The following is a 23,318-nucleotide window of genomic DNA, read 5'->3' on the forward strand; positions in this document are numbered from 1 at the left end:
TAAAGAAATCACTAAAGTCTCTAATAACTGCTCAGCTAACGCTGCATATGTATTTCAAGCAATTTTAAATCCTCTTAGTCTGGCAAATCCCATTAACATGTAGCAGGAGCAGGTTTTTTACCTGCCATCTGGGTCTTCAAATATCCTTTGCAGTCCTGAAGAGACACTGCCATTGATGTTGTGGGTGGAGCCGTGATCTTGGAAGTGTCTCAGCTGCTGGATTGGTGTGGGGTTGGACAGTGACCGTGTGATGTCACCCAGGATACGGGGCAGAGGCCCCAGTTTGGCCACTGTTGCCTGCAGGAAGGAATTGTCACCCTGGGGTTGGTGTGTTTTTTCAGTCCAAGTGGTTTAAGGAAGGAGAGGGCCAAGAGACACCATAATGCATTGGTGGTGGAACAGCAGAACCATGGAGACACATTACGTCAGGCAGAAAAATAGAGGGAGCAAAATAAGAAAGGTGAAAAAAGAGAGAAAAGAAGATGGGAATGGGGACACAGAAAACAAAGATTAGGAATAAATAGAAAAAGTAATACATGCTTGCAAAAAATATGAGCCATTCCAAAATAAACCAATTAAAATGGTGGAACTGAAAGATAAAATGCAGTGCATGCGACCAGGCCAAATATCAAGACTAAATATCTATGACGTAGGAATCACAGATATAATGACCAAAGGTAAACTTATCATATGGAGAGATTAATGAAGTCAAAACTTATAAGGCCCAGGACCAGCAGAAGTTAGAGCCAGGTTAGAGGTGTGGGAACCAAGACTACACATTCCATTTTAATCCTTTTTACATGAGCACTTTAAATAACATATTGTAACCTCTATTTAATGCAATAATTATAAAGGTTAACATTAAATGTTATATGAAAACTAAAAATCACAAATACTAACTATTGAGAGTTAACAAAGGAAGGAAAGTGCATTTCAATGAGTTAAATAAGAAAGAAAATGTTCATGCTCTATTATCAAGATTGAGTACTTGCACTCAACACATATAAAAGGAAAATTATTAGACTAAGACCTCTTCCACAGAAAATTCCCCTGTTCTTGGTAGGCCATGGATTTGAAAAATAAAATGAATAAAAAATAAAAAACTTAAAAAAAAAAAAAAAAGGTTTTAACAATGTGGGCTTTAAAGATAAATGGAGAAATTATAAGGGCAAGGTTGGCTGTTCTGTTAGGGCGAGACGACATCCTCTCTACTCAGGAATCGTGCTCTCATTTCTTGTTGTACAGCTCAAAGCATGAGAATAAAGAATAGAACATGAGAATAGAGTGGTGACACTCCAGAGCCAATGCCAAGCAGGCTAAATTAACCATCTGCTAAGTCCAGAGATGGGAAGTAATGAAGTACAAATACTTTGTTACAGTACTTAAGTAGATTTTTCTGGTATTAGTACTTTACATCACTAACTTTTTACTTTCACACATTACATGTTTTTACACAAATATCTGTACTTTCTACTTCTTACATTCTTAAACCAGACTCATTACATTAACATGATCCATAATTTTCTCCCATTGTGCATTATTTTTAGGTCATCAACCTTTTTCTTGTCATTGCATGGCTTTTTCAATCTACCTCAATCTTCAATAATCTACTGGTGTACCAATTTCCTGGCTCACACCGCAGACGTAGGCTAGCTTATGAAGCTAACAAAAAGCAAGGAAGGAGGCAACAGGAAGTCTGGGGTTAACGTGGATGAGACAGATAGAGTCAGCGATGTAAAAATTACTGAGAACATAGACATTCCTGATCATCATCATCATCTGCTTGTGTTCTATATAGTGGATGTTCAGCCAGGATACATTCAATAGATACCAAAATGTTTTATTCTTTTGTATTAATATATATAATATGATGTGAGGTCCAGGTACCCGCATGACACTAAAACAGGTAGTAATGTCTTTTGACTTAAATACATGTCAGAGTCCAAACTTCTTTACTTTAACTTAAGTACAAAAGTGTAGTCAGAACTTCAACTTTTACCAGTCTTTTAAAAGATAAGTATCTGTACTCCTATTCAAGTAAAGGATGTGAGTACTGTTGCCATGTCTGACCAAGTCATCATTCAGGATTCACAATACTAAGACCATGTCTATTCCCCCCAAGCGAAACCAAAATGTAGAAATTCTCAGAAAGTTTGTTTCTTCAACTTTATTAACATTACATTAGATAAGACTGAATACAAAGCCAGCACCTTACATCTGAAGATAAGACTGTTAAATATTAGCTCTCTTATGTCAGTGGATTAAAAGTTTGCTGTTAGATTAATATACTGTATATTTCGATCTTCATAGAAGATAACAGGCATAATGCTCCCCTGCCCACTCTTTAAAAACTGTATACATCCAGAGTGAGAAAAAGGATTGAGAAAATTACACTGGATTCCTCACATCCAATCCATATGCTTTCAGAAAGTTTGTCGTCTGGCTGATGCTACAGCGCACCGAACACCAGCCAGGCACAAGAAAATTCTTCCTTCCTTCCTAAAGTAACCTACCTCATTAACACTTAAATGCTGTCTGCATTGTGCAATAAAAATAAATATGAGCAATACCATTTTTACTCATTTACTATATTTGCAATAACACTTTTTTATTTATTTTTTATTATTTTATTTATTTATTTTTTTTTTATGTGCAACTGGAAGCTCCTGCAACCAAAAACAAAATTCTTTTAAGTGCAAACATACTTGGCAATTAAGCGCTTTCTGATTTTGATTAATAATGTTAAGGAATTTGTAAATGACATTAGACAGTGAATGCTTGATAACTTCATTCAGATAAATTCTGATAAGGCAGGAGTACTTTTGCTATGACCACATGTAGCTTGAAATAGGCTTTCTGATTAGACAGTATCTCGAGCTGGTCATTCTATCTTACAATGTGCAACAGTAACAGTCCTTGGTCATAAGGTGCTGGCTATTTGTTGATACCTCTAAGTGAAGACCTCAGTAGAGAGGTGAACAAAAGCCCCCACATTACAAAGCCCCTTACAAAGCCCCACATTAATGGAACAGCCTTCAAATTAGTGATCGTGACTCAGACACAGTCTCAGTGTTTAATTCTTGATAGAAAATATTTTTGTTTCCTCAAGCCTTTTGTGAAGATCTACCGTATTTGAACCCCGCGGCTTAAACAACGAAGTGGCTAATTTATGAATTTTTCCTGGGTTTTTCCCGGTTTCACAAACTTCAAGTTAAAAAACTGAGCGCCATAACATTAGACCAATTAAATTTCCGAACGGAAACGAAAATGCGCACCTCACCTGTGTTCTGAGCTGCACGACATCGGGAGAAAAAACTTTTTTTAAAAAAAAAAGATAAAACTGCCAAAAGATAAACTCCCAAGAGAAATAGTTGTGAAAGGAAGGAGGAAGACAGTGAACAATGACTTTCTTGATCGGCTACTGTTTAGATACAAGCCGTTGTAGAGTGTTGAGTCTGGGTGAAGGGAGAGCTCGCTAACTCCAGTTGCAACAGAAATTATATAAGCACAGACAGGTTTCCAAAACTCATGCTTTTTTATTTTTTCTTGGCAACAGCGTTATGGGTTAGTCAAAGAAACTTAGAAATGAGCATCAGAAAATAATAAGGTCATAATCCTCGTCTTGAACACACGCAGTAATACCGGAAAAATGCTGTGCCAGGCTATTCCCAAAATACCACTATGCTCCTAAGGGAAGCGCAACATATTTCACCCGTTACACTGTGTAACAGACACTGTCTTTCGTTAAAGCCTGTGTAAAGTACATAAGTGTAGACACAGACTGCGGCTTATAGACAGTTGCCGCTTATTTATGTAAAAAATAAAAATATTTGTAAAATTCAGTGGGCAGTCAGGCTAATATATGGGTGCGCTTTATAGTCCGGAAATTACGGTAGTTATGCTGTTGTAGCTAGTTCTGCTGCAGTCCTTAGTTGCCCCCTGATCATACTGCTACTACTTTTATGTTATAATAAGGTAAAATAACAATTTTGTGTTTCCCTATAAACTTGGGACTCATATAGACACATCTATAAATGTGAATTTTATATTTATATTCTATTTACTTTCCTGAGCTTCCAGAGGAAATCGTAATTGACAGTTCTGTACCTTGTCTAGCTGAGACACGACCTCCCACAGGAGGGCATGCAGTAGAGAGAGCTCACGGCCTAAGTCAATGTATCCCTCAAAGCCTGGTGTGTTAGAGATGGTTTCAATGTTGGAGATCTCCAGCAGGAAGCGGGTCATGCCTGCCCACTCATGCTCCAGAAAATCATTCATGAAGGCCATGTACTCCTCTTTATTGCCAAACCTAAGGACAACATGATGAGATAGAAATTTTATGATTTTTTTTTGAAGGATTTTTTTTTTAAACATAACTTTACTCTTTGTAACTTGTCTAAAGGGTCTGTAGAAAGAATGTATTAAACACATTAGTTAAACACTAATTTAGAACAGAAAAATATTTAGTTCTAGAACAGCATAATATGCTAAAATCTGAAACCCTTCAAATAAAATTTCTTAAAGCATGCATTTCCATATGAAGATGCATTGCATACTTGGTGAAGTTGGCGAGATTCTGGATAACTTTAGCAATGAGGGTGAGTGTGCGTGAGGTACGGTCATCGGGATACTCCTGCATAAGATTGAAGAGGGATGGTGACATGATGGCTGGACAGAGAAAGCGGAGAAATAGTGAAGCACTGATTAGTCGCTGGCTAATGTCCTGCTTCCCCCGAGCTTGGCACTGTTGCTTCCATGAGGAAAACACCTCCTTCAGCTCACGTGGAAAAACACTATTTGAGAGAGCATGCAAAATAAAGCAATGAAATAAGTCAATAAAAATCACAGTTAATGGTTTTAATTAATCTCTATAAAGCTGTTCATTTCATGTCAATATTTATAAATATATAATGTCTTATATTTTTCATATTTATTTTCTGGAAAATGAATGTGTTTGTTTTTTATTTAGCAAGCTTTCAATCCTGAATTTTCTTATACAGTAACCCCCCGCTTTACCGTGGTTAGAATCTCGTGCCCCCTGATTGCAGAATTGCATTTGCCACATAACTAATTTGTGTCGCTGATTTTCCCAGTCTCGCGCGGATAGCACGATAGACCAAAAAACGTATAGGGAATTGTTTTTATTTTGAAATAATGAAATTTATTGATAAAAATATAATTATTAAATATAAAATTATTATTAATATTTTCCCCATGTCTTACTAGTTATAACCATGTCTTAATTAAATAGCTATATAAATTACCACTTTCACTTTTTCACCGTCTCTGTCACATATGTAGCTTGCCAAAATTTGAAAGCAAAGCTCACACAGCAAGCTGATGACAGTTCATACTCTACATGGATCAAGGTAAATACAGTTATTGTTGCTATGTCCACCATGACACTGACAGGCTTTCTTGTCAAAACAGATCAAAAGTTCAAAACATTCAGCAAAATTGTCTATTACTGACAATTCCCCTGATGGTCATGAGTGACGTCACTTCACAATACAAACACGATATAATATGTATAATATGTCAATGAATGTTGTTATTAATTGGTTGTGCTGCACAGCAGCTTCCGAAAATGGTGGACAGCACACACAGTAGAAAAAAGGACAGGGTCAACCGGCAGCAGGAACAAGTGTGCGTCCCAAGTCGTCCCAGTTATGCAAAGTGGAGCTTGTGTGGCATGGAAGTACCACAGTGATGCAGGAGCACATAAAAACAAAAAAACAAACAAAAAAAAAAACGCAGTGGTGTCACAGATGAAGGCGAAACATCAGCACAGTAAGCAAAAACTGTAAAATCCTTTCAGGTCAAAATAGTATAGTTTACTGAAGGGGTTTTGTGTAAACTGTTTGTTTGATAAATTAAGGGCAGTTGCAATATTTCCTTTTCACAAACTCGAGCTGCGTCACCACTGCTTTTTTCATAACGATTTTCAGTTCGGTGATGCAGTGAATACGGTCAATGACGGAGGAGTTAAAATAACAAAGGAGGCAAAACAGCAGAGGGCGTTCCAGCACTTCCTCTCTTGCCGCTCCTATGGGGCTGCTTCACGGGGCCAGCCCAGCACAAGCAGGCGATGTGACACCCAAAAACAGAGCATCACCACTCTGACCCTCCCTGCTAGGGACCCTGGGCGACGCTCTAGGCAGAGGCCCAAGGAGCTGACAGATCTGAGGACCATTATCTTCATTAAGAGACCCTTACAGGTTAGGGGCCTATGCTGGGGGTCTCAAGGACGCTTTTCTTCACATATCCATCCTTCCTTCACACAGGAACTTGTTGAGGTTTGCTTTCAGGGCCAAAGCTTACCAATATCTGGTCCTTTTGTTTGTAAGACTAAATGCCAAGAAGAGTGTGCTTTCTTCAGTATAGAGAACCTACGGGCCTTAGACGTGTGGAGAGAACCGAGGTTCCTCACTCAGGGCCCTGTGTTGGGAGCTCCTTTTCATCGCGTAACGCTAACGACGGGATAGGGCGGTGAAGGTCTGTGGAGCGGGCTCCATTTCACCATTTTCCCAGACCAAGAGACCGCCATGTGCTGATCCATACAGACAACACACCAGTGGCCTCCTACATCAACCACCTGGGGGAGTCTGCAATCTTGCCCCTATACAGGCTGACACGTCAGATCCTCCTGTAGGCCATAGTTAAACTGCTCTTTGTGAGCAGTCCCTGGGCAAGTTGAGACATCAGGTGTGACCTTTGTGGGACCTGGCCCCTTATTCCGGAGGCCCCAGACTACACTCCCTGAATCCCTGCAGTGCTTCCTTCCATTTCAGAGGCTAGCATCATCTCCACCGCATGTGCTTTTTTAGCTTCCTGGTTGTGATGCTTTGACATTGGACAGGTTACACACGTGAGCATGGACACGTGGAAGTGTTCCCAAAGTGAACAAACTCAAAATCTAAAAGCAGCAAAAAATGATGCATGAAACCATAGTATTCAAATAGGAGTACATTCAATTTCACAAAACTGTAAATATGCATACCACTGACAAAATGTTGAATTATAGAATTACGTATACAGATATTTTTGCCAATCTTGCCAAAAGCAGTGTAAATAATGTATGACTACTAGTGTGCTGACAATAGCACATCTTAAGAAGGAAAGGACAACTACAAAAAAACTCCTAGAAGTACTATGTTAGCAGTTTGTAAGTTTAGCAGTTCTGTTCAACACTACATATACATATTAACCACAATGATGATGTGTCTTAAAACAACCAAATTTATTGGCCAGGCCAATGCTACTCTTGTCCTTCCTTCTTGTATTTTTTATTTCTTTTAACAAAGATTCCTCAACATATCAATAGTCTGATTTGTGAGTTTGAGATTACCAGTATGAATTGATGATCTTGCAGAAGGCTAGTTCACAGCACATTTTTAAGTTGCTTTGGTGCTCAGGCAGCTCGCTGCTGGGGCACTTTGAAGGATCCACCTCACAGTTCTCATCCGACTCATACAGAGCTTTGATAAACTCCCCTTAAAAGCAAAAAATATGAATGATTATGCCGTGAAAAGTACTGGTAACCTCTCAACAGGCAAACATCTACTTAACAATCAGATAATCAGTCGGATAATCTGGTAAATCAGTACTTAACCACTACCAATATTTGAATGCTTAAAGACAAATGATGAATTTGAAAACATTGCCAATAAATTTATTGCCAATTAACTGCCAATAAATTAAATTCAGAGTTAATTGGTATCATTTTCATGTCTCTCTGTAAATTGTGATAGTTGCAGTAAGATTAACAGAAAAGTTGCATTACTTTCTATCTTTTAGTGAATTAAATATACCATAGCTTATGAAGAACAAGGAACATGTTACTATTCTGAGATACATGTCAACGTAATCAGCAATAGAAGTAGCATTCTCCTCCACTTCAATATTCAGTCTGATTTTACCCCCAGGTGAAGTGTTCTTCATTTTTATGTACCTTCTTGAGAGCAATCATACACATTTTGTTAGCGTTTCACTTTCGTACACATTGAAAATGTGTATATGGGTCTATGATTGGAGCTACAAGTGAGCCTGTTCCCCAAAGATAGTCATAGTTTTAGAGATCATCAGCCAATTATGATTAATTGACGTTCCACTTGCCACACATATATTCAGATATGGCATTCCATGCTCATATCACTAAGTTGGTGATGGTCACTAATGTATCTCACATAGCAATGCAAAAAAAGCTTAGCATTTTTAAAAGCCTTATTGGCAGTCAACTCTGACTGTCTGTATTTTCAGACATATGGCACTATTGCATGGCACATGCGTGAAATTGCTGCAGTTTTTACGACAGTTTAGCCTATATGGATTCTAACTATATGGATTGTTTTATGTATAACTTCAAAAAGTTCACTTAAAAGGAAAAAAATCCTGACAATTCTGCATATTGAGGGAGTGAATGAATGAAGGATGGAAGGAGTAAAGACATTTGTTAAAGTATTCTGAAATAAGTAGAACATCTTTAGAAAATTAAATATTAAATGTAACACACACACACACACACACACACACACACACACACACATCTGTATTACTCAAATGGGGTCTAACAAGTATAAACTATTTAATGAAAATTTTACATTACCGTAATTTCTGGACTATAAAGTGCACCGTTATATAAGCCACTGAATTTTACAAATATTTTTATTTTTAACATAAATAAGCTGCACCTTGTGTATAAGCCGCAAACAAAAACACTGAAACTAATGAACTTTACACAGGCTTTGCCGAAAGACAGTGTCTGTTACACAGTGTAACGGGTGAAATATGTTGTGGCTCCTTTAAGATCAGAGCGGCATTTTGGGAACAGCCTGTCACTGCATTCTCCCGGAATTACTCTGTGTGTGTGTGTGTGTGTGTGTGTGTGTGTGTGTGTGTGTGTGTGTGTGTGGACTGAGGATTATGTGCTTATTATTTTCTGATGCTCATTTCTAAGTTTCTCTGACTAACCCGTAACACTGTTGCCAAAAAAAAAAAAAAAAAAAGCACGAGTTTTGGAAACCTGTCTGTGCTTATATGATTTCATTTGCAACTGGAGTTAGTGAGCTCTCCCTTCACCCTGACTCAACGCGTTACAACGGCTTGTACCTAAACAGCAGGTGACCAAGAAAGTCATTGTTCACTGTCTTTCTCCTTCCTTTCACAACTACTGTACAGTGGAACCCGGTTATGTCGATGTCCTAGGGGGTCGCCAAAAAGCATCGAGGTAACCGATGATCGAGATAAACGAAAATCAATATGGCGGCAGTATATTAACGTGCTTAAAATTTCATTATGTACATGATGTGCGTTAATAAATGAGAATGTGCATGCACGTGTTTTTGAAGGGTTTTTTACACAACAGCGTTGCCGTGATTTGTTTGATGAAGGCATGCTATAAAAATACATACAGTACATGTTTATTTGTCATGAATCCACTTGCCACGCCCCCTTCGGCCCCCTTCAGCATGTCAGGTGCTTTCTCGGCCGCTTTCTCTGAAGCTCTCGGCTTCAATCGCGCACATATGGTGCTCGTTTAGCATCATCACCAGCTCCTATTTAATCTTCCACACTCTCACCGTCCGTTATTGTTGGTATATGTTGGTTCACGGCGGTCGTTGTTATCGCTCATGCGTATCCCGGTACGTGCCTTCCCACCGGCACTCTCTCAACGGCTGCGTTTTTCTTCCAAAGCGCACTGCGGATTTCCCCCCGATCCTGCCGGTGTTCATTCTATGCTTTTGGATGGTCATCCCACGTTCCGCGCCGCCAAGCCCGGCTTTCGCCTCCCGTTCATCGCATAACATTTAACAACAAAAGGCATATGTGCACTAACTAACAGCAGAGATTCACCAGTATACAATACAACACCTGTAGCATCTGTAAGGCTTGATTTTTCCAGAGGGTGCATTTAAGGAGGAGACCGTGCGTGTGTGTGTGCGTGCGTGTGTGCGCGTGCACCAGAGACGTGCTGCGTGGGGCACTAAGCAGACTGACACAAAAAAAAAACAAATAAAAGTGGCTCCCGTATTCATACGCTCTCCCACAGTAACTTTTTTTAGTTTTATATTTTTATTTCACTAGAAATCTTGAAAAATGTCTCCCAAGAAAATCAGTGATGGTGCTGTGAAAACAAAAGTAAATAGAATTACCATGGAAACCGAGAAGGTTACGAGCGTGGTGCGTCTCACACTCGCAATCAACCACTTTGACATGAGTAAGTGTTAAATAATTTTTTTATATTACGGTAATTTGCGGTGTATTTGTTTGTTAAAATAGGCTACATATACTTTTTAAGTGCCGAAATAAGCGATCGAATGACATCTCGGAACGGATTAAATCAAGTTTACATTCATTCCTATGGGGAAAATCAGTTCGAACATACGAGCAAATGGACACTCAAGCTATTTTCAAGAACGAATTATGCTCGTACAACGGGGTTCCCAATGGAATTAATTAACACGACCCTGCCATAAGCCCATTGTATTTCGGTGCATCTGAAATACAATAACAATATTGCAAAATAAATAAAATAACAATAACTTTAGACAGGAAGGAAGCAATATGTGTCTGCAATATTTGGACGCAATATTTTAATCTTCTTCTTCTTCCTTCGGCTGCTCCCATTAGGGGTCGCCACAGCGGATCATCCGTCTCCATACCACCCTGTCCTCTACATCTGCCTCTTTCACACCAACTACCTGCATGTCTTCCCTCACCACATCCATGAACCTCCTCCTTGGCCTTCCTCTTTTCCTCCTACCTGGTGGCTCCATCCTCAGCATTCTTCTACCAATATAATTCATGTCCCTCCTCTGCACATGTCCAAACCATCTCAATCTCACCTCCCTCACCTTGTCACCATAACATCCTACATGTGCTGTCCCTCTAATAAACTAATTTCTAATCTTATCCATCCTCGTCACTCCCAACGAAAACCTCAACATCTTCAGCTCTGCTACCTCCAGCTCCACCTCCTGTCTTTTACTCAGTGCCACTGTCTCTAATCCATACAACACCGCAGGTCTCACCACAGTCCTATAAACCTTCCCTTTTATTTTTGCAGATGCCCTACTATCACAAATCACTCCTGTCACTCTTCTGCACCCACTCCACCCTGCCTGCACTCTTTTCTTTACTTCTCTAACACACTCTCCATTACTTTGCACTGTTGACCCCAGGTACCTGAATTCCTCCACCTTCTCCAGCTCTTCTCCCTGCAACTGCACCACTACACTGCCCTCCCTCTCATTCACACACATGTATTCTGTCTTACTCCTACTGAGTTTCATTCCCCTTCTCTTCAGTGCATATCTCCACCTCTCCGGGCTCTTCTCAACCTGCTCCCTACTCTCACAACAACTCACAATATCATCCGCAAACATCATAGTTCAGGGAGACTCCTGTCTGACCTCGTCCGTCAAACTGTCCATCACCACTGCAAACAGGAAAGGGCTCAGGGCCAATCCTTGATGCAGTCCAACCTTCACCCTGAACCAGTCTGTCGCTCCTACTGCACACTTCACTGCCGTCACACTGTCCTCATACATGTCCTGCACCACCCTCACATACTTCTCTGACACACCTGACTTCCTCATACAATACCACAACTCCTCTCTTGGCACCCTGTCGTCGCCTTCTCTAAATCCACAAATACACAATGCAATTCCTTCTGTCCTTCTCTATACTTCTCCATCAACATTCTCAAAGCAAATAAGGCATCGGTGGTGCTCTTTCCCGGCATGAAACCATACTGTTGCTCACAGATGGTCACCTCTTCTCTCAGCCTGGCTTCCACTACTCTTTCCCATAACTTCATGGTGTGACTGATCAACTTAATACCCCTGTAGTTACTGCAGGTCTGCACATCTCCTTTATGCTTAAAGATCGGTACCAGCACACTTCTTCTCCATTCCTCAGGCATCTTCTTACCTTCCAAAATCCTGTTAAACAATCTGGTCAAAAACTCCACTGCCATCTCTCCTAAACATCTCCACGCTTCTACCGGTATGTCATCTGGTCCAACCGACTTTCCATTCTTCATCCTCTTAATCGCTGCTCTCACTTCCTCCTTACTAATCCTATCTACCTCCTGCTTCACCAACTCCACATCATCCAACCTTCTCTCTCTCTGATTTTCCTCATTCATCAGCTGCTCAAAATACTCCCTCCACCTTCTCAACACACTGTCCTCATTAGTCAACACATTTCCCTCTCCATCCTTTACTGCTCTAACTTGCAGTACATCCATCTCACGGTATAAATCCTTTTTTCTTCCTTAGTGTCCAACCTCTCATACAGCTCCTCATATGCCTTTTCCTTGGCTTTCGCCACATCCTCTTAACCTGCTGCCGCATCTCCTTGTACTCCTGCCTACTTTTCTCATCACTCTGTCTATCCCACTTCTGTTTTGCCAACCTCTTTCTCCTTATGCTCTCCTGCACTTCCTCATTCCACCACCACGTCTCCTTGTCTTGCTTTCTATTTCCAGATGTTACACCAAGTACTTTTCTAGCTGCCTCCTCATCACTCCTGCAGTAGTTGCCCAATCATCCAACACCTCCTTAACACCACTGAGCCTCTGTCTGACCTCTTCCCTGAACCTCACACTACACTCTTCCTCCTTCAGTTTCCACCATCTTATTCTTCTTTCAGCCCTCACACTCCTCCTCTTCTTCTTCGCCTCCAAAACTATCCTACAGGCCACCATCCGATGATGTCTAGCTACACTGTCTCCTGCCAACACCTTACAGTCTCCAATCTCCTTCAGGTTGCATCTCCTGCATAGCACATAGTCCACCTGTGTGCACCTTCCTCCACTCTTATGTCACCCTATGATCCACCTTCTTCTTAAAAGAAGTGTTCACCACTGCCATTTCCATCCTTTTAGCAAAATCTACCACCATCTGCCCTTCCACATTCCTCTCCTTAAAACCATACCTACCCATCACCTCCTCACCACCTCTGTTCCCTTCACCTACATGCTAATTAAAGTCTGCCCCAATCACCAATCGTTCTTTCCTAGGTACACCATCTACCACTTCATCTAATTCACTCCAGAATCTTTCCTTCTCCTCCATCTCACAGCCAACTTGTGGAACATAGGCACTGATGACATTTATCATCATCCCTTCAACTTCCACCTTCACGATCATCACCCTATCAGAAACTCTCTTCACCTCCACTACACTCTTACTGTACTCTTCCTTCAGAATCACCCCTACACCATTTCTCTTTCCATCCACACCATGATAAAACAGTTTAAACCCACCTCCAATGTTCCTGGCCTTACTCCCTTTCCACTTGGTCTCCTGAACACACAGCATATCTACCTTTCTCCTCTCCATCATATCAGCTATCTCTCTCCCTTTACCTGTCATAGTACCAACATTTAAAGTACCAACCCGAACCTCCACTCTCCTGCACTGCTCCTTTCCCTGCCGTCTCTGTAGACGTCTTCCTCCTCTCCTTCTCCTCCTTCGGCCAACAGTAGCCCAATTTTCACCAGTACCCTGTCGGCTAACGATACCTGTGGCGGCCGTTGTTAACCCGGGCCTCGACCGATCCGGTATGAAATTCTCATTTGGGATCCGGATATTTGATTTGGCACATGTTTTACGCTGGATGCCCTTCCTAGCGCAACCCTCCCCATTTACCCGGGCTTGGGACCGGCACTAAGAGTGTACTGGCTTGTGCATCCATAATGGCTGGGTTGGGAAGCAATATTTTAATATGGTAACATATTCCTTACCTAAGGCATCATGCAAATATTTTTGTCCCACAAGTTTGAGGTATTCTTCTATGGCTTTGGTCGCCAGAGTGTTCTCCCTGAAGATTAACACGTCATGATCTGCACACCGATCCACCTCAGACATGACCAGGTCAGTCAGAAAGTCCTGTGGTAAACAGATATGCCATTTTAAAATAATATAATAATTTAAATAATTTTCACACAACTGAAACAATTAAGAGAATACCCAGATCCCAAAACAAGTGTTGAGAATGAAGAGTGCATACCTTTGCCCGGCCAGTGCTCTGCAGTATATGCACAAGTGCACTGGCCATCTCCTCTTTATTCCTCACACTGATTACAGGCTCAAGCACTGAACACAGCATAGTGTAATTGTTGGTAACAAACTCTGCAAATTCCTTGTACAGCTCCATGGGAAGGATTGTGACACTCTGAAAACGGCACTTGATTCGGATGGAGGGGCCTCCCCCTTTCACCTTACTGCTTGTAGGTGTGCTAACTGTGTACCATTTCTCCACAAATTGGCGCCCACTTACAGCCTGCATTGGAATGTTTACCAATCCAACATAGTTGCTCTTGTCTTTTTTCTTTTTCTTGTCAGCATCACGATACACATGCACAGTGATGCTGTTGATGGTAGGCAGACCACCAAATTCAAAGTGCTCACCCCAAAATAGGCAATCTGAACGCATCTTGCTTGTGGTACGTGCATAAAGTACATCATCTAGACACAGCTCACAAAAGTATCTCTTTTTGGGCGGCAAGTCTTTGGCCTCGATGATCCACAGGCGTAGCACGTTCTCTGCACGACGGCAGTTGTCCTAAGGATGATAGATGCATAATTTATCTGGCACAACATTTATTTTTCTTGAACATTAATCAATTCTTAATGCAAACAGCAGCACAAAGATAAAAATGTTTTCTAAACAAAATGCAGACATTAAGAACTACATTGAGAAAACAGAAAATGGAATTTAAAAGCAAGGAAAATAGAACCTTAAAGCAACACCTACCTTATTTGGTTGAACAGTCCTCTTGATATTTTCCATCCATTTGTCTCTCTCAGAAGCTGAGGAGCAGCTGAAGCACTTACTGCCACCTGAATATGTCACCTAAAGAAAGGAGAAACTTCATTGCCAAAAATTAAGCATTCAAATAAGAGTTTTAGCCTAATCCAAATCTGAAAATGAGGCAGGCCACATTACATGGACTGGAGATAAGAAGAGACAGAGATGGGCTAAAAAACTCTTAGAATAACTTTTCTGAGTATAATGTAGTAAGACAGATATTCATATATGAAACCCAATTAAACAAAAAACTTGATTAGTATACATAATTATATGAACATGATAATATAGAAGGCATGACAGAATATATATATATTTTTTTTTACCTCAAAACAGAACTCCTGTCCCAGCACACTGCTGTGAAGTGGTTTAATGTAAACATCCTCATCATCCATGCTGAGATCTAGTGCCTCCACAGCACTGCTCGGACTGAGCAAAGACTCATGTGAACAGGACTCTTTCAGCTTGGGTAGACCTCGTGACCTATTACCATTACAAGTGTTCAACTGATTTGTTTAAATTAAACCATATTCCCATTTTTATCAACTAGATAGAAAACTGGTATTGTGCATTAATTTAATTGTTTTATCCAATTTGTATCTCAAATAATGCTTTCTGTCTCTGTAAATAAACACTCTCAGAGTTAAAAGGAAAACATGCTTAATTCAACATTGCTATCTAAAGTTTTGTCCGAGGTAAATAAAAAATAAAAAAATAAATACATTGATGGGAGCAAACCACATTAATGTAAAAAAAAAAAAATTAATAAATAAATTGAACGAGACAAATAAAAATTTTCTCAACATACCTAATCTTTAAATATTCACTAATGCTCAGGAGGTCTCTTTATGTTATCACATATCAGTCATTCAGCTAGAAATGCAGTAATTTCACTGGAACTTGCTGTTTTCCAGGAAGAGAAAGCTAATACCTACAAAAAGCAACTAAAGGTCCACTTGAGATAGTCTCCCCAGAGCATATCAGTGGCTCATATCGTCGCTGGACTCCACAATCTTCTTTACAGAAATAAATGCCTTTCAGCTGGCAGGTGCATATCAGTTAGAATCTACAGCATAATAAAGGTGTGGCAGAAGGTGACTAGGCTTCACCATTCTGCTGAGCAGCAGCTGATAAACAAGGAAAACACTCCTGAAGCTCAGGAGAGTGTTGCTATGGGGATGTCGCTAAGAGGAGTGGTGGCTAAGGAGCCTGAAAACTGTGTGCGCAAATGTCTCAAACAATACTGGCACATACAGGAATAAGTACACAATCATGCTTGCACTGATTCCAGCTGTTGTTACAAAGCACATTCAAAGTTCTTAATTTATTAAATATATGTCTCTACCCCATGCAACACACCATGTTATAATAACATGGGTAACTGCCAACAAGAATGACCTCTGAAAACTACAATGGATTCATGATCTACGTGAATACAAAGAGTGGTGTCAGATTCGCCTCCTCTCAGTCTAATTCACCACTATGGTATTTCCTGTGTCGGTTGAGCTAAGTGTTATTTTATGGGAAGACCAAATACAGCCAACAAACCCACTATTCCTACAATCAAAAAAGTGTTGTGTTAGAGTCATATGCTAGATTGTATTTTTGAAGAATGAACAAGAAATACAGTGGAACCTCGATACTTGTGACCTTGACACTTGCGACCTCGATCGTTTGCGACTTTGCATTTGGAACTGGACTGAGAGTAACCCGCAAAAAATCTGATAGGTTGCGAGAAGCCACGAGTGGCTCCAAAGTTCGGAGTAACATTTCAAAACAGAGTTTGTACTAATAAATTACATAAAAATGTTTAAAAAACTTTAATTATTGTATTATTTATTTAAAGTAGTAAATAAAACATTTATAAGAAGTATTCACAATTTATGTTGAGTTTACAGTAGAGAACATGTACAATTCCCCTTGAAAAACGTACCATCAAAAGGAGAGTCAAAACCTCATGAATTTTTGTTTAGTTCGCGAAGGGGTCATAGAACGCAACCGTAACGAGGTTGCACTGTACTGTAGCCATAAAGGGCACCTTGAAGGAACCAAATACATCCAAATGCTTGACAAACACGTTTCAATCTTCCATGAATTGTTTCAATCTTCCAAAAACATGACATCCCTATAGAATAATGAGCTAAAAATGTCTCTAAATTAAAATCTCTTTTAAAATGGTTTGTTCACTAACAATCGATTTCCAATTTGAAGGGAAAAAAATCTGCATGTAATAATAGACAAAAAATTAAATAAAAAATTAAAATATGCACTGCTCCAAAAAATATTTGAGAACTGAGAATATATGAAAATATCTGATTTTCAGAACCATGGACATGGACCTCAATTGTGCAGAGGGGCTTGCTTGAACAGATTTGGGCCACTCAGTTTAGAGAAGTCAATGCTAATCTCAATGGCTCTGGAATTAAATGTCTTTAGTCTTCAATTTTGGGCAATAAGTGCTTTTAAGATTGACACACTATAGTAGTTGTAGTCTTCAGAAGTAGTTTATTAGTTACTGTATCTCCATGATCATCCACAAGATGATTTAACACTGTTGTTCCGAGTACCAACCAACCAAAGAACCAACCAAATGTGAAAGGCAGGCCAATATTCAGAAAAAGAGATCGAAAAAAGTAATTAACTTTCAATTGCACTCTCTTCACCAAAGAAAGAAAGAAAAAAAAACCAAAACAAACAAAAAAAACATTTTAAGGTTTAAATGTTAGCAACAGCTTACATGTGGCTGTTTTAAATTATGTTTTTTCCTACATGAAAATGTTTATATAGAACACAAGCTGTCATAAACAAATGGTCTTGAAGAGAAGACAAAACAAGCGCAGCACCTGTCATTCTCAATAGGTCTTAATGACGGTATCCTGAAGCTTGGGTTCCGATCCAGTTTCGTCTGGCTCTTTGTCCTTTTAATTGACCCTTTCAGTCGTTTACTGAAAAAACCCTTAGAGAAAAAGCAGAGAGCGAGAGATAGCATGACAAATGATTGTTAGATGTGGTTCAACCTTTGTGATTGTATGATGACATTATCCTGGATACAGTAGCTCTATGTTTTAAGCAGTTTTAAGTTAAACAATTGCAAACAATAAGGACCAATTCCATTTTGCGACATAAAACCACTTAAATCTTTTTCAATGGTTTGTGCCATAAAGAGACTGTGGCCAGGGTATAAGCTCATGTATGAAATTGAAAATATTAACTGTACAGGGAATTTAAAACAGTCTAGTTGAAAATCTGTTAAAATCACAAAATCATGCCTGAAAAATTCCACCTGTCTGGTTCATATTTATATGTTTTCCTATGCTGAGGTGATGGATTGTTACTCATAAAATATGTGTCCAACCATTCAGGTCTAGTGTGTTGCTGTTTGATGTGGTCACTCACTGGCACCTTGAAGGGCGAGGAGATGGGCCCATCCACTGAAACGTTCTTCTCAGAGCTGCCAAGGCCAGAGATGCTCCGCCGTCTAGGGGAGCGATCTGACGATACTTCTGCAGAGAGAAAGAAGAAAATAAATAACTATACTAACACGTATCAATGACAGTAGAAATAAACCTTTTTAGTTCACATGACCTTTTTATTATATTCAGCATATAAATGAGCATTAAGATAAAAGTAATGGCAGAGCTTTTTTTTTTTTAATCTAAGAAATGATACTGACAAATAAACTGATTGTTCGTTTTGGCTCAGTTCAATAAAAAGTCCCCAAAACAACATTCAGAACTGAAGTAAAGATAAGCAAAACAAAACTGTAGCACTTAAAAGATAATCTTATATGTGCTATAAATGGCAACATCTACTTAAACGCTAATCAAGCTTTAAAAAACAAACAAAGGTTGGTGGTAATCTTATTTATCACCTCAAAGTAGCCAGTGTATAGCCTAGGCAAAACTGTAAATATAAACAAAAGCTATGCAAGATGTAATATGTTAAAATGAAACCCAGTGGTAAAGCAACAAACAATGTACACATAAAGTAATGCCTTGCCACATCTGTCACAGGTAAAAGACAGAATGGAGTTTTCTTGTGGGTATCCAGTTATCTAACTACATTGTTACTCTTCTTTGCAGAACAGGGCCATTTGGAATAGAGCAAAACTGAAAATTTTTAGATGGTTCCTCATCATCACATCACAGCTCATTAAAGGCATAATGATAGTGGTCAATATGTGCTTATTGGTGTTTCAAATGCATACATGTGCAAACGTGCATGGCAAATAGTGATGTGACATTAAGCACATGGGGAAAATAGAAAATAATTTGTAATATTTATGATATGACCTAACATGTTGACCCTGTGTGGTAATCGTGTGTCTGGCAGTGACATGAAGTAACACATTTAGCAGCAATTGTCAAAGTGATTGTTGAAAGTATTTCTGTTCCAGTTCGCTGTTCTCCTTAATGACTTTTGTCTACATTTTGGGCATATCTTTATTTTCTAAATTAGGTTGTTCTTGACACCAATAAAAATGTGTTCTGCACAAACACACAGACAAAGTTATAATCTGTGTAAAGCTGCTTTGAGACAATGTTCAGTGTTAAAAGCACTATGCAAATAAAAATACATAGAACTGAATTTAATTATAATCAGGGTTGCCAGAGTTCTGGTTTTACATTAGAATGGGCTAGTTTAGAAAAAAGACTATAGGTGGGGAAAAACCAAAAACTTAAATAGACTATCTTAAAAACACAATCAGACAAAGTGGACTGCTTGAATTTGTTAGGTTTCCATTTTATTAGTTTTTGTGGGGTACTGTGATAATCCTTTTTTTTTTTTGGAACAACTCACATAGACCATAGACCACAAGTCCTGAAAGTTTAGCTTGGTGTGCTTTAGTGCACTTTCCACCTGTATAGACATCCTGAACGAGAACTTGTTCTCCATGCTGGAAAGAACGACACCCGGCTGAGGCAAACGAAGATTTCAGGATCCTGGTGGAGCACATCACCCACAACGAGGATCATAGTGTCAGGACCTCTTCCCACTTACCAGGGAGGGGCTGAGAAGTTTTGCAGACTCCTTGCACTAAATGAATGGTTACAGTCATGGTGTCAAGAGCACAAACTTCTCTTTATTAATAACTGGAACTGTTTCTGGGAGCGTCCTAGGTTCTTCTGCCCTGCAGAGTTGGAGCAGCAGTCCTATCAGATAACATCTCTAGGATACTTCACACCATCTGACTGGAAATTTACAACTATGAGAACATTTATACAACTAACCAAATATTTACAAGTGAGCACACAGCCCAGTTTATAGAAACCGTGTCTATTCCTCGTGTAGTAAAACCAAGAATTAAATACACAAGATCCAGAAATAATCTTATTACAGTTAAAACTGAAAAATGGCAGATAAGCAAACACCAAAAAGTTCTAAAGTTTGGTCTTTTAAACATTAGATCACTTGCACCCAAAGCACTGGTTGTAAATGAGATGATCACAGAGAATAATCTCGATGCACTCTGTCTCACTGAGACCTGGATTAAACCAGGTGATTATATGGGTCTAAACGAGTCGACACCGTCAGGATATGTTTATAAGCATGAGCCCCGTCAGACTGGTCGTGGGGGAGGTGTAGCAACCATTTATAGTGCCTCTCTTAATGTTAGTCAGAGATTAGGATTCAGCTTTAAATCATTTGAAGTGCTTGTTCTTAAAATTGTACTTTCGGACATACATAGGAACCTTGCTCTGGTCACCGTGTACAGACCCTCAGGGCCCTACGCTGATTTTCTTCAAATGTTTGCTTGTTTTCGATCAGACCTCTTTGATAAAGTGCTGCTTGTAGGAGATTTTAATATTCATGTAGATGATGTAAACGATGCCCTAGGATTACCATTTGTCGACTTATTAAACTCTTTTGGGGTTAAACAAAACGTCACCAGACCAACTCGTCGTTTTAACCACACACTTAATAATATCCCACAGAGCAGACATCACTGATATAGATATTTTACCTCAGAGTGATGGCATCACAGACCATTATCTTATACTATACACACTACCGGTAGAGCAGATTAGCCGTGTTGCACCACGTTATCGACCTGGTAGGACTATTGTTCCGACCACTAAGGACAGATTCATAAATAACCTGCCTAATTTATCTTAATTTCTCACTAAACCCATAACTGCTAATAATATTGATGAAATGGCTAAGAACATAGACCTTATCCTCACTAGCACATTAGACACTGTTGCCCCCATCCGGTTAAAAAAGGTTAGAGAACAAGCACCTGCACCTTGGTATAATAGTCATACACATGCCCTCAAGAGAACAACACGTAATCTGGAGAGAAAATGGAGGAAAACTACATTGGAGGTATTTCGAATCGCGTATAAAGACAGTATGCTCAGCTACAGACAGGCGCTAAAAGCTGCTATAGCTGAACACCTGAGCAAACTTAAAAAAACAATCCCAGGTTCCTTTTCAGTACAGTAGCTAAATTAACTACAAATCAGGTATCTGAAAATTGTGTTTCATCACAGTTTAGTAGTGAGGACTTTATGAATTTCTTCACTGAAATTGATAACATTAAAAAAACAATTGTGGAGGTCCAACCTCTGACAGCATCTCCTGACCCAATCTCACCTACAACTCCACATCTCCTGACCCAATCTCACCTACAACTCCACATCTCCTGACCCAATCTCACCTACAACTCCACATCTCCTGACCCAATCTCACCTACAACTACACATCTCCTGACCCAATCTCACCTACAACTACACATCTACACTGTTTTACATGTATAGGACAGGAAGAGCTGTATAATGGTATTACCATAGCTAAATCAACAACATGTCAGTTAGATCCCATTTCAACTAATCTATTGAAGGAAGTGTTATATACAGCTGGTGAGCCTCTTCTGAATATTATTAACTCTTGTTATCGTTACTATCGTTAGGTCACGTCCCTAAATCCCTTTAAGTTAGCAGTTATTAAGCCCCTTATTAAGAAACCTAATCTGGATCCAAACATGCTATCGAATTACAGAACCAATTTAAATCTCCCATTTGTGTCTAAGATTTTAGAAAAGATTGTTGCTGCCCAGTTATGTTCCCACTTGCAAGAGAACAATATCTTTGAAGAGTTTCAGTCAGGTTTTAGGCCCCATCATAGCACAGAAACTGTGATGGAAAATGATTGATGGAAAATGTAGACAATAAGTGCAGAACTTTAAAGATATATGGGAGGATTTTTTTTACCAAAGTTAGTTTTATTACTCTTTACACACTCTTAGTGGTCAAAAGGCACACATGCACTTTGACACCCCAGGAAGTGATGCAGCTCTCAGTTCTGCTCAAACAGCTTGTTAGCTCATGCTAACTGGGCTTTGTTTACAAAAAAAAAAAAAAAAAAAATGGACTGTCAAAAAAGTTGTTTTAGCGGAGATTTGCACAAAGCAGCGATGTGAAAAATATTCTTGGGGCGGAATAACAAAAGAGACTTGGAGATATGCATAGAGATAATATTTTACATCTGTGAGTTACAATATATATCTCTTTACAGTTTAATATGATTTTATAGGTTTTATTGCCTGTTTGTTTTTATAAGAGAAACGCTTGAAAAGTAAGTGTGTGTGTGTGTGTGTGTGTGTGTGTGTGTGTGTGTGTGTGTGTGTGTGTGTGTGCGTGTGTGTATTGTTGGGATTGGAGTGGCTGGACATTATGAATGGTCATGACTACTGTAAAGCAAGAGCTTGTCTGGCTACCTGGCCATCAAAATGAATGCCAAATCAATACCAGTAGCCAAACATGTATAACAAAAGTATTTAATGGTCAGCTATTCATTTATATGCAGACTATATGAATAGAGTATGAATTTCTGGATTGCTACATTACTGATTTCATGTATTTATATACAAAGAATGTTTTTTTTTTTCAATTCAGGAAAAATTTTTTCACAGTACTTAATCATTTATAACTTTCTATAACATTATTTTTTTGAGCAATATTAACTTTGAAAAATAGACAGTAAAGCTCAAAGTGTCTTCTTTTTAAATATGTTAAAATTGTTTATGTAGCCCACTTTTATCAGGAACTGTTAACATCCCAAAATCTGTGGCAAAGGCTAACAGGTTGAAGTACTTTCATACCAAGAAAATGCCATATGTGAACATGATTCAAAAACGCCTCCATCTTATCTGTGCCAAAGCTCATTTAAATTTAACTAAGGCAAAGTGGAAATCTGTTCTGTGGTCAGACAAATTACCAAAAAAAAACCATGAACACTGTGTCCCCCAGCACTTTCTCATCTGGAAAGGCACCATTATTTCTGAAAGATATATACAGGTTTTAGAGCAACATGTGCTTCCATCCTGATGATTTCTTTTTTTTTTTTTGCAAAGGCCTTGCAAATTTCAGCAACACAATGCCAAACTGCATACTGCATCTATTAAAACATCATGGCTTTGTAGTACTTTTAACCACTTGAAAACATTTGGCAAAATATAATAAAGAAATCCAGGATTTGTGTTAGACATAAATGGGATG

The 23,318-nt window shown here is 39.2% G+C and overlaps 1 protein-coding gene across 6 annotated transcripts in view; it reads right to left on the bottom strand.

The window, feature by feature from the left end:
- The window catches only part of rasal2 (RAS protein activator like 2), an 86,054-nt gene that overhangs the window by 12,675 nt on the left and 50,061 nt on the right, over positions 1-23,318 (bottom strand). For 3 of the 6 annotated variants that reach the window (XM_046850863.1, XM_046850860.1, XM_046850864.1), the window contains 10 exons: positions 18,214-18,320; positions 17,661-17,773; positions 15,144-15,300; positions 14,764-14,862; positions 14,017-14,571; positions 13,751-13,895; positions 7,349-7,493; positions 4,557-4,793; positions 4,108-4,309; positions 122-318 (listed from right to left, as the gene is read on the bottom strand). In XM_046850863.1, the coding sequence (XP_046706819.1) occupies positions 122-318; positions 4,108-4,309; positions 4,557-4,793; positions 7,349-7,493; positions 13,751-13,895; positions 14,017-14,571; positions 14,764-14,862; positions 15,144-15,300; positions 17,661-17,773; positions 18,214-18,320 (1,957 nt within the window). The remainder of the gene's footprint in view (positions 1-121; positions 319-4,107; positions 4,310-4,556; positions 4,794-7,348; positions 7,494-13,750; positions 13,896-14,016; positions 14,572-14,763; positions 14,863-15,143; positions 15,301-17,660; positions 17,774-18,213; positions 18,321-23,318) is intronic. The other 3 variants (XM_046850861.1, XM_046850865.1, XM_046850862.1) reach the window with 2 other exon arrangements.

Source organism: Silurus meridionalis, chromosome 6, assembly GCF_014805685.1.
Source record: "Silurus meridionalis isolate SWU-2019-XX chromosome 6, ASM1480568v1, whole genome shotgun sequence".
In the NCBI taxonomy this organism is placed as follows: Eukaryota; Metazoa; Chordata; class Actinopteri; order Siluriformes; family Siluridae; genus Silurus; species Silurus meridionalis.